General features: G+C 45.3%; 1 protein-coding gene across 1 annotated transcript; it reads left to right on the top strand.

The window, feature by feature from the left end:
• Positions 1-1,220: 1,220 nt before the first annotated feature.
• LOC141147884 (olfactory receptor 1J2-like) lies at positions 1,221-2,162 on the top strand. Its single transcript, XM_073635047.1, has one exon. It carries the CDS (start codon positions 1,221-1,223, stop codon positions 2,160-2,162), a length of 942 nt encoding a protein of 313 aa, XP_073491148.1.
• Positions 2,163-12,079: the final 9,917 nt, after the last annotated feature.

The raw sequence follows: 12,079 nt of genomic DNA, 5'->3' as shown, positions 1-12,079 counted from the left end.
ACCTCTGGCTCAGGGCCTCTGCTCCCTGCTCATTACAATCACTTGTAAATACTTAAGTCTTGCTTCTGTGTTTACAAGTGACAACTTGTCTCCCAAAGGCTCCCACAGATCTGATCTCCTGAGTGGCTCCCACTGAGTGCAGGATGGGGGACAAGGGAGATGCAGGTGTCTGGGGTGCAGTGCAGATGCCGACAGCCCCACTGGAGGATCTCCTTGTGAGTGAGAGATGCATCACCAACTGCAGTATGTAGGGAGGTACTAGAGCTGGCTGGGTGCTTCAGCTTAATATAGTAACAAAAGTAAGACACAAGGAAAATGGTGGAGCTTTTAAGGAGGGGGGGAGAAGATGGGTGTAGTGGAGGGAGGGGTTGCATTCAGAGGTCAGAGCTGATGAGAGGGGGTGAAAGTGAGATGTGGATGGGTGATGCAGAGGTAAGCAGCAGTGTGTAGCGCACCAGTGAACTTTGTGCTCTGTATGCAGCGCACCCCCGAACTCTGCATTCTGTATGCAGTGCACACGTCCAAACAACTTTGGATGCAACACCCCCCCCAACTCTGCAATCTGTATGTAATGCACTCCTGGTATTTAATGCTCCTTTAAGCCCCTCCCACTGTTAGTGACAACAGTGACTACAACAATGATTACCGAATCATGTTCTATTGAGAAAAGAGGTCTTCTGGATCCACATATGAAATCTCCGATATCCATTTGGTTTGAATCATGAATTTGATATTTATTTGGATGATTTATTTTGGATTCTTCATGTTTTTTTTTTTTGCAGATTTATACAGTATATACAATCACTGGAGGTATTTTTGCAATGAAGGTGGGAATATTGCAGCTTTTACATTCTGCTTTCTGCTCATTGTTGGTTTGTTTCTCCTGACTTAATTATTGAATGATTGAATGGATTGAAACAAACATATTCACTGTTTGCTTGTTATAGTGGATCTGATTTTTGGCCCAATGAAGGGTTAATTGTTTGATCTGACACCAGTATGTATTGCTATTTTTAAAATTACATAAACTCTTTATAAGCTGCAGCCCCACTTTTGGACTTTCTGCTAAATATTGAGCCTGGAAGGCAAGGCTCTAGTTTGCTGGCACTCTATTGGTGTGAATGATCATTTACAGTCTCGTGAAAGGTGTAGTCTTCAGTATAATGCCTTCCTAAATCCTCACATTATCTTTCCCTCTCTTAGTGAATTATTTGGTTCTGATGGGAAATCAAACTTCTCAGTCTGAATTAATTTTGCTTGGCCTGTCAGAACTCAAGGATTCTCAGATCCTGGCATTCCTGCTGATCCTCCTCATCTATGTGGCAACACTGGTTGGGAATCTTCTCATCGTTTTCCTGGTGGTCTCAGACTTCCACCTGCACACCCCCATGTACTTTTCTCTGGGAAACCTCTCAGTTTTAGACATCTTCACTTCCTCCATTTCCACATCTCATTTGTCTTTTGACATCTTTACTGGAAACAGACTGATTTCATACCCAACTTGTATCTCCCAGGTCTTCTTCTTCACCTGGTTTGGCAGCATCGAGTTCTTAATACTTAATTTGATGTCCTATGACCGCTATGTTGCCATCTGTCATCCTTTGTGTTATATGACCATGATGAGCATTCGGTCGTGTGTTCAGATAGCGTTCTTTTCTTGGCTCTTCAGATTTGTCTGTTGTTTTGTACACACGTTTATGACACTGAGACTGGCTTTCCCGGATCACACAACCATCATTCCTGGCTTGTTCTGTGAATTATTTCAGCTTCTTCGACTATCATGTTCTGACACTTACCTCAATTATTTACTTTTATATGTTGACACTGTAGGTGTTGGAGTCACTAGCTCTTTCGTTACTTTCCTCTCCTATGGCTACATTTTCAAAACCATCCTGAAAATTAAAATGAAGGAAGGAAGACGGAAAGCTTACTCCACCTGCAGTTCCCACCTCATGGTGGTCTTCATCTTTTATGGGACTGGTTTTTTCAACTACTTTCACCCCAAAACTAAGGATTCTCTGGCAGGTAGATTGGTCTCTTTATTTTACACAGTTGTCACCCCCCTCCTAAACCCAATTATATACAGCCTGAGAAACAGGGACCTAAAAGGCGCTCTGCAGAAAACTCTCCAGAATTGCCTCCATGCCATGAACTATCACTGAAGGAGAACTACACAACAATATTGTTAGTCTCGGGGCTGCTTGTATTTTAACTGATTTGCTGGGTCTTTATTTTAGATATTTGATATTTGTAATCCTAATACACACTTTAATGGGTTTTTCCTTTGAAAGTAGCTAAGGAGTATCCTTAGGGAAAACATAGTTATATGCATAAGCGGGAACAAGCAATCGAGGGGGAGGTCCCAAGAGGGGGTGATATGGTCCCAAGCGGCTAAAAGCTTAATATATACTCTTATGAGTAGAATACTTATAAAATACTTTATTTTTGGTAACTCCTTCGCACCCCCGAGTCATATATCCTACTGCCTCGGATCATTGTTGGAAGTGCCGTAGGAGTCGAGGCACTCTGCTACATATTTACTGGCACTGTTCCCTTCTAGAACCATGTTGGTGGATAGTTCAGGACCTTCTCCAATGCCTATTTAACTTGGACTTCCCTTTCTACCCCAAAACCCTTCTATTAGGAAGACTCCCACCCAGGCTGCCTAAACTTACTAAGAAGCTAGCCTGCCATATTCTTATGGTAAACTAGATTGGTGGCGCTTCACTGGAAAAAACAAACCCCACCTACCTCTGTGGAACTATATGCAATGATTATGAATGTGGAACTTACGGAGTCTCTCACAGCATGTCTTTCTGACAGGGCAGAAAGTCATAAGGTGGTATGGAAGTGTTGACATTTACTGGAGGACCCCCCTTGATGGTTCCTCTACCTTCTTCCAGCCACTTAAAGAAGTATCGTCTGCCACTGGGAGTGGAGAGCCCAGGATCGATCACTCTTCTGATCTGATTTCCTATTTTCTTGTCCCTTTTCTTACTATCTTTGTTTGTGGATGCTTTCCAGGGATTTTTGCAAATAGATGGTCTGAACTCCAGAACGATTGATGTCCGCTTACTAGAAGTTCATAGGGGGTGGATATACCTGCTGTTGTTTTTATTGTTAGGTCGACCTACCAATAATGTCGAATGTCCTAGCACAGTTGTGCCCTGCTTAACTGCAAGTTTGTTGACATTGAAACACAGTGTTCTTCAAGTTTCCTTGATTTTTGTTTTCTCTATATTTGCCTGATGTATTTGCCTGATGTCACCCCTGTGTAATGTCCACTGTTAATTATAAAATGTTATAAAAAAAAAAAATAAAGAAAGTAGACAAGGATATGAACCTGACTTTTAAATAAAGGTAGATATTTAAAGTGGTTGTAAACCTCAGTCATGACATATGAACAAAGCATACCCCTCTATAGTGTGTACTTGTCTCAATTAAGAGCACTGAGTGTCATTTCTGTCTACCATCTCCTTCCTCTGCTATCAGCGTGAATCACATCAAGTTCTAACAAGTTTTGGTATCTATCATGAACATTAGACACACTTTTATGATTCTTTTTAAAGTGCTTGTAAACCTCACAGACCACTTTTTGCTACAGTTAAGCCTAGAATAAGGCTTACCTGTAGCTACCCAGGATATCTCCTAAACCTGCACGGTTTAGGAGATATCCCCTGTAATTGCATGTGCCGACGTCATCGGCACATCCGCACTGAAGCAATGACACGTATGTGCCTTTTGCTTCAGTGAGTGTGCCGTTACCAGTGGCTCCCACGCACATGTGCGGGAATGACGTCATTGCCGCTCCGGCCAATGACAGTGCTGGAGCCGTGATACCCGGAAGTAGCCCCCCGGGAGTGATGTCGCCGGCCGGTGCTGTGTACGGGCACTGCAGCGAGGGCTTCGATCTCAGGTGAGTATCACATAATGAGCTAGTATGCTATGCATACTAGCTTATTATGCCTTTGTTTTGCAGGTGTTAGTTTTTTTTTTTTTTCAAAGTGAGTTTACAACCACTTTAACCCATGATTGTGTATGGATAATTATTCTAAGAGAAGATTTCAGCACCTATAAAGTCCCAGCTCTTTTCTATTTTTGCATGTCTGTTAAATGAGGATGTGGTGCTGACTCTTCAACTGAGCTTGTGCCTTTGTTGTCAGTTTTCCTGACACCAAGAGAAAAATGGATAAGATTTTAGGGGTTTTCCCTGGTTTTATTTACAGCTATGTGAAGAGCTGTATAGGACATGTGGTGCTTTGGAACCCTTGACACTGTGGTGCTCTATAGGACTAAGCTGGACTTCAATAGTATGTGGGACTCCACTTCAAACAAAGGGTAGCTTTTGCTGTATCACCAACAACTTCAAACTGCTACTGCTGCTGCTGACCCTGAAAACAAACAAACAAAAAAAAAATAAAAGACCCTAACAAATCAAACACAATAAAAGATCTAAAGGAATTAAAAAAAACACCAATCCTAAAACACCAAAACTCAATTTTTAACCACCTCAAAATCAGATACTTTCACCCCCTTCCTCCCCAGGCCATTTTCCAGATTGCAGCACTGTCACACTTTGAATGACAATTACTCAGCCATGCAACACTAAACTCAAATGCAATTTTATCATTTATTTTGAGACAGATAGTGCTTTTTTGGCGATATATATTCACAACTTATTTTTTGTCACATAAATGAAAAAATACCAAAAATTTGTAAAATCTTTCTTCATAAATGTAGGCCAAAATGTATTCTGTTACTTTTCTTTGGTAAAATAACCAAAATCAGAGTGCAGAGTGTATTATTTAGTCTGTGTAAAAATAATAGAGTCTACAAACTAAGATAGATATATATATATATATATATATATATATATATATATATATATAGCTTTTTTCAGCGGAAACGCGGGGGAAAGCAGTTCCGGCACCTCCAGCACTGAATGTAATTTAGGGTCTATTAAATCTATATTTGCGGGGCGGGGGGGTCTACTGTTGCTAAAAATCTGTTGTTGCTGCTACAAGTCTATTGTTGCAGGGGGAGGGGCTTATTTTGTTGCAGAAAATCCATTGTTGTTGGCTGCTGGGGAGTCTATTGGTGCTTGCTGCAGGAAGATCTGTTATTGCCGCTGGGGATCTTTTATTGCTGGGGTCGGGGGTATTTTGTTTTAGGTTGTCCATTGTTGCTGGGAGATCTATCATTGCTGGCTGCATGGGGCCTATTTTACTGCTTTTCTTGTTATCATTAACACATTCCATACAAATGACTTAGTACCTTAATTGTTACTTAGTTCTGTATTCTATAAAAGGGGCAGTACTGGGAGGTGGCTAAGGGGTGGAACCAAGGAATGATGCAGGAGGTGGGTAGGGGGTGGAGACAAGGGGCGATTTGTAAAGGGGGAGTTCCTGCACCTATTTTCGAGAAAAAAAAGCCCTGTGTATATATATATATATATATATATATATTTAAAAATTGATCAGTCCTGATGCACTGACTGCTTATCTGACTTCTTGAGGCCCTAAAATGTCAGAACTGTACAAATACCCCCCAAATGACCCCTTTTTGGAAAGTGGATAGCCAAGGGTATTCAGTAAGATGGATTGTGAGTTTTTCTCACAAAGTTGTCTGTTTAACAAGTTATGTCTTACACAAAGCATTGGCATACTTATAATTACACCCCAAAACAAATTCTATGCTATGCTTCCCGAGTATGGAGATACCTTATGTATGAGGCTTTTCACAGCCTAAATGCATAGAGAGGCCCAACATCCAATGAGCACCTTTATGCCACGTACACACGGTCGGACTTTCCGGCATACTTGGTCTGGCGGACCAGAGTGTGCTGGACAATCCGCCCGTGTGTAGGCTCCGGCGGACTTTTCCGGCGGACTTTTTCCCAAAAGCCCGCCGGACCTAGATTTGAAACAAGTTTTAAATCTTTCCGTCGGACTCAGTTTCGGGCGGAAAGTCCACTCGTCTGTGTGCTGGTCCAATGGAAAGCCCGCTCGTGTGTATGCTGGTCCAACGGACCAGATACAACGCGAGGGCAGGGTATTGCATTTCGCGCTCGCTGCAATAGGAAAAACAAAATTTCCTATTGCGGCGAGCGTGGGGCATACCAGGCCCTTAGGTCTGGTATGGATTATAAGGGGAACCCCCCTACGCTGAAAAAACGGCATGGGGTCCCCCCTAAAATCCAGACCAGACCCCGATCCGAGCACGCAGCCTGGCCGGTCAGGAAAGGGGGTGGGGACGAGCGAGCGCCCCCCCTCCTGAACCGTACCAGGCCGCATGCCCTCAACATGGGGGGTGGGTGCTTTGGGGGAGGGGGCGCCCTGCGGGGCCCCCCCACCCCAAAGCACCTTGTCCCCATGTTGATGAGGACAAGGGCCTCTTCCCGACAACCCTGGCCGTTGGTTGTCGGGGTCTGCACGCGGGGGGCTTATCGGAATCCGGGAGCCCCCTATAATAAGAGGGCCCCCAGATCCTGGCCCCCCCACCCTATGTGAATGAGTATGAGGTACATGGTACCCCTACCCATTCACCCAGGGAAAAAGTGTAAATAATAAAACTCTACACAGGTTTTTAAAATATTTTATTAAACAGCTCCAGGGGGGGATCTTCCTCCGGCTTCGGGGGTCTTCTTCCGGCTTCGGGGGTCCCTCTGCTTCATTTTCTCCCGGCGTCCGGTTGGTTCTTCTCCGCTCTCTTCTCCTGGTGTTCCAGTTCTTCGGCCGGCTCCTCCACTGTCTTCAGGTAGCTCTCTTGCCAGCGGAGGTCCGGACTTCTTGTCTTCTGGGCTTCTGGGCTTCTGGGCTTCTTGTCTTCACTTCTCTTCTCCAGATGTTGACACGACGCTCTCTCCGGCTGGACTGCTCTCTGAGGGCTGCGTTGTGACTTATATAGGCGGAGACCCCGCCCCCTTTTGATGTCACAGTCCCTGGGCATGCTGGGACTGACGTTTTATGGGGCGTGGTCACTGGGTGATGTTGACCACGCCCCCTAAAACGTCACAGTCCCAGCATGCCCAGGGACTGTGACATCAAAAGGGGGCGGGGTCTCTGCCTATATAAGTCACAACGCAGCCCTCAGAGAGCAGTCCAGCCGGAGAGAGCGTCGTGTCAACATCTGGAGAAGAGAAGAGAAGACAAGAAGCCCAGAAGCCCAGAAGACAAGAAGTCCGGACCTCCGCTGGCAAGAGAGCTACCTGAAGACAGTGGAGGAGCTGGCCGAAGAACTGGAACACCGGGAGAAGAGAGCGGAGAAGAACCAACCGGACGCCGGGAGAAGATGAACCGGAGGGACCCCCGAAGCCGGAAGAAGACCCCCGAAGCCGGAGGAAGATCCCCCCCCGGAGCTGTTTAATAAAATATTTTAAAAACCTGTGTAGTGTTTTATTATTTACACTTTTTCCCTGGGTGAATGGGTAGGGGTACCATGTACCCCATACTCATTCACATAGGGTGGAGAGGCCGGGATCTGGGGGCCCTCTTATTATAGGGGGCTCCCGGATTCCGATAAGCCCCCCACCCGCAGACCCCGACAACCAACGGCCAGGGTTGTCGGGAAGAGGCCTTTGTCCTCATCAACATGGGGACAAGGTGCTTTGGGGGGGGGCCCCGCAGGGTGCCCCCTCCCCCAAAGCACCCACCCCCCATGTTGAGGGCATGCGGCCTGGTACGGTTCAGGAGGGGGGCGCTCGCTCGTCCCCACCCCCTTTCCTGACTGGCCAGGCTGCGTGCTCGGATTGGGGTCTGGTATGGATTTTAGGGGGGACCCCACACCGTTTTTTCGGCGTAGGGGGTTCCCCTTATAATTCATACCAGACCTAAGGGCCTGGTATGACCCGCGACGGTACTCGCAAGGTGTCAATCTCGCCGATAAAAGCAGCAAGATTGACATCCTTTTCTACTCCCATCGCACCTGAGTCACGTTCAAAATGAATGGACTTGTCCGTGTGTGGGCAAGTCCGTTCATTCTGAAAGTCCGCCGTAACTCCAGCGAAAGTCCGTCGGAAAGACGGGCGGACTTAGCCCGCCGCAATAGTCCGGGCGTGTGTGGGCAAGTCTGTCCGTTTTAAAGTCCGGCGCACCTGGCAAAGTCTGGCAAAAAGTGTGCCGGACCAAGTAGGACAGAAAGTCCGACTGTGTGTACGCAGCATTAGGCTTTCAAGGAGCATAAATTACACATCTAATTTCCTGACTACCTATCACATTTTTGGAGGCCCTGAAGCACTAGGATGGTGAAAACACCCACACAATGACCTCATTTTGGAAAACAAGCACAATCCAGGGTATTTTCTGAACGGCACAAGTCTTTTGAAAAAGTAATTTTTGCCATACGTTTTTGAAAAATGCAGGAAAGAAAATGAAAATGTATTTTTACACACATTTGTCAAATAGTTAGATATTTCTAACACACACACAATGAGCATACTTAGATTTAAATCCCAAAACACATTATTCTACTCCTCCTGAGTATACGGATACCACATGTGTGAGACTTTTTCGCAGCCTAGTATCACAGAGGGGCGTGTGGCAAATGTATGGCAAACGTATGGCAAAAATTGCCCAAAATCCAAGGTGCACCTTCATGGCTGTCCCTTGTTTAAGCATTGTTTTACTGCTCTTTGGACAGATGGTCCATCTGCATTACAATATCTTGTTGGGACTTTCTTACTTACGAATACAGTCTTTTTTGCCATTTGTACTTGAATGTCTATTTTGCAAAGAATTTAATAAAAAAGTCATTACATAAAAAAAACACTGTATATATCTATTATGCAAAGATCTTACTTCTGCTGAATGGAGCTGTGTGATATAGAAAATAACAAGCAACTTATAGATCTCTGAAAAGGACATGGTGTCAACAGAATATAGAGCTTAAAAAGTCAATGTGAGCATATTGAATTGGGGTATATGCTTTATTTTTACTGCTGCCCTTCCCCCCTTGTCACTGGAGAAAAATTCAAAGAAATAGTCAACAAGGAGCAAGAAGGATTGAAATGAGTCCCTCACCAAATGTGGCAGGTCTACAAATGTAAATTGTGTCTACCTTCCAAGCTGCCTTTATTCTTATTCAGTTTTCATTGGCATCCATGCATGTGTTTTCTTGACCAGTGCAGGTAAGACATTACGGGTGGAAGAGGAAATGAAGTAAAATAATAACAATTAAGAACATAGTAAATCTGTAAAAAAAAAAAAAAATTAAAAATATGAAAATATATAAACAAAAATGTGGTAAGTAGAAAAATGTATGATTCAGTGGGCACTATTCTCCCATTATAACCTCAGCTATCCTAAGTTTCTCCTTGTGCCATAATCACATTCATTGGAGGAGAAGGTGGAGGAGGAAGAGGAGAAGAAGGAAGAGGTGAAGATGGAAGAGGTCACATGGCTCACCACCTACTACCTCTACAACTTTATTTTCAATTATAGGCTTGCTTGTAATTTATTCTTTTTTTTTGGAAAGTCATGATTTGGGAAAGGGAGGGCAGTCTATATAATTTTTTGCTGCTGCCTGCCCTCCTCTTCCACTATAGAATGTCTTGTCTGCATTTGCTGCTGACTGTCCTTCCACATGAGTTGTGGTAGGGTGGGCAGCCTATGACCATACATTTTCCTCATGCAGCTATGCCTCCAGTGTCCTTAATAAAATGAAATAAATCATAAAAAATAGAACAGATCTGGTTGCAGAGTGCCTGGGAGGAGGAAGTTCAAGCTGTCAAAACAGAAAAGCTGGAGACATACCTGGACTATGCTGTATGCTGCCTGACCACCACATCCATACCACAATACAGAACAATATAAAAATCAAACCCATAGTTACATAAAATACATAGAATAAAAGTAAAATCAATCAATAAATAACATAAGGAAAAAAAATGTAAATGTAATTCTGCCACTAGTAGGTGACCCAGGTCTGGAAATTTCCATTAGATTACACAGGGGAGGGATTGCAATATAAAAATCTTGAACAAAGTGGGGCTCAGACTGACAAACTTGTAATCTATACTTTTGCAGCTCCAGGTTGGCACTCTCAGACAGCACACAGCAAGGTAAGCCACAAGCTTCAGCAGGCACTATAGAAATCTAGCCAGTGTATCCAGTCTGGAAACCAAATAGCCCATGGAGTCCTCACTTCTGTGAGTGGGCATATCATGGAGGTATTAGATTGGCCATTCTACCTTTGAATCAGAGATCTATCAGTGTGGAGATCAAAGAGTGACCCCTCTCTTTTATGACTCCTGGCACAAGCATTTGAGAATAAAAGACCTACAAATTACTCAAAGTCCCTTTAATCTTACCCCTCCCACATGCAACTCCTGGGGTTTGAGAGGGGTACAAATCCCCCCCCCCCCCCACACACACACCCGAAGCCTGATCCTTTTTTTCCTCCCCACTGCCAGCATAAAACATGGGTGCAAGTCACTTTTTGGATGCAAACAAAAGAGATTTATTGTCTCTTACCAAGAACTGAGGGAGAGCAGATTTAGGGCCAGGACACCCCTAGGCAGGCCCAGATTAAGAGCATCATGGGCCTGGTGCTAAGGATGTTGGTGGGCCTTTTTTATGAAAATAAATAAAATGAAAACGCAAACAATTTTTTGTGAAATTTAAATTAAAGAGGGAGGGAGAGGGAGAGGGAGAGAGAGAGTGGTAGGGGGTGAAGGGGGTGAGAGAGAGGGGATGAGAGAGAGAGGGGGGTGGGAGTGAGGGGGTGAGTCTGTGGGGGGCACAGCATAGTACATTACACGGGAGGGGGGGGGAGGTATAGCACAGTACATCACATGGTTGGCACAACACATTACATGGTGGATACAGCACATTTAATGGCGGGCACAGCACATTACGCGGTTGGCACTGCCCAATACAGCACATTACAAGGTAGGCACAGTACATTATATGGTGGGCACAGCACATGACATGGTTGGTACTGCACAACACAACACATTTCATGGTGGGCACAGCTCATGCACACAGTGGGCACAGGACCTTATATGGTGGGCACAGCACATGACATGGCAGGCACAGCTGAGCACATTACATGGTGGGCACTGGACATTACAAGTGGGCACTGCACAGAACATTATATGGTGGGCACAACACATTATATAGTGGGTACTGCACATAGCATGGTGGGCACTGCACAGCACATGACAAGGTGGGCACTGCATGACACAGCACAGCACATTACATTGTGAGCACAGCACATTAAATGGTGGACACCACACATGACATGATGAGCCCTGCACACCACATTCCATTGTGGGTACTGCACGGCACATGCCATGGTGGACAATGTACAGCACATTACAACATGGTGAGTACAGCATATTACATGGTAGGCACTGCATGGTGCAGCACATGACATGGTGGGCACAACACAGCACATGACATGGTGGGCACTGCACAGCAATTTACATGATGGGCACTGCACATGACATGGTGGGCACTGCATGACACAGCACATTACATGGTGGGTACAGCGCATTACATGGTGGGCACTGCATGGCACAGCACATGACGTGGTGGGCACAGCGCATTACATGGTGGGCACTGAATGGCACATAACATTACATGGTGGGCACAACACATTACATGGTGGGCACTGCATGGCATAGCACGTTTCATGGTGGGAAATGCAACTGCACATTACATGTTAGGAACTGCACATGACATGGTGGGCACTGTTGAACAGCACAGCACATTACACAGTGGGCACAACACACTACATGCTGGGCACAGCACATGGCAGGGTGGGCACAGCATAGCACATGACATGGTGGGAAGTGCACATGACATGGTGGGCGCTGCACATTACACGGTGGGCACTGCACATTACATGGTGGGATCACTGTATGGCACAGCACATGACATGGTGGACACTGCAAATTACATAGCGGGCATTGCAAGGCACAGCCATGACATGGTGGGCATTGCACATGACATGGTTGGCACTGGATGGCACATCACATGACATGGTGGGCACTGCACATTACATGGTGGGCAATGCAAGGCACAGCACATGACATGGTGGGCACTGCACATTACATGGTGGGCACTGCAAGGCACAGAAT

Source organism: Aquarana catesbeiana, linkage group LG06 (assembly GCF_042186555.1).
Source record: "Aquarana catesbeiana isolate 2022-GZ linkage group LG06, ASM4218655v1, whole genome shotgun sequence".
Classification (NCBI taxonomy): Eukaryota; Metazoa; Chordata; class Amphibia; order Anura; family Ranidae; genus Aquarana; species Aquarana catesbeiana.
This window is presented reverse-complemented; position numbering and strand designations above follow the sequence as displayed.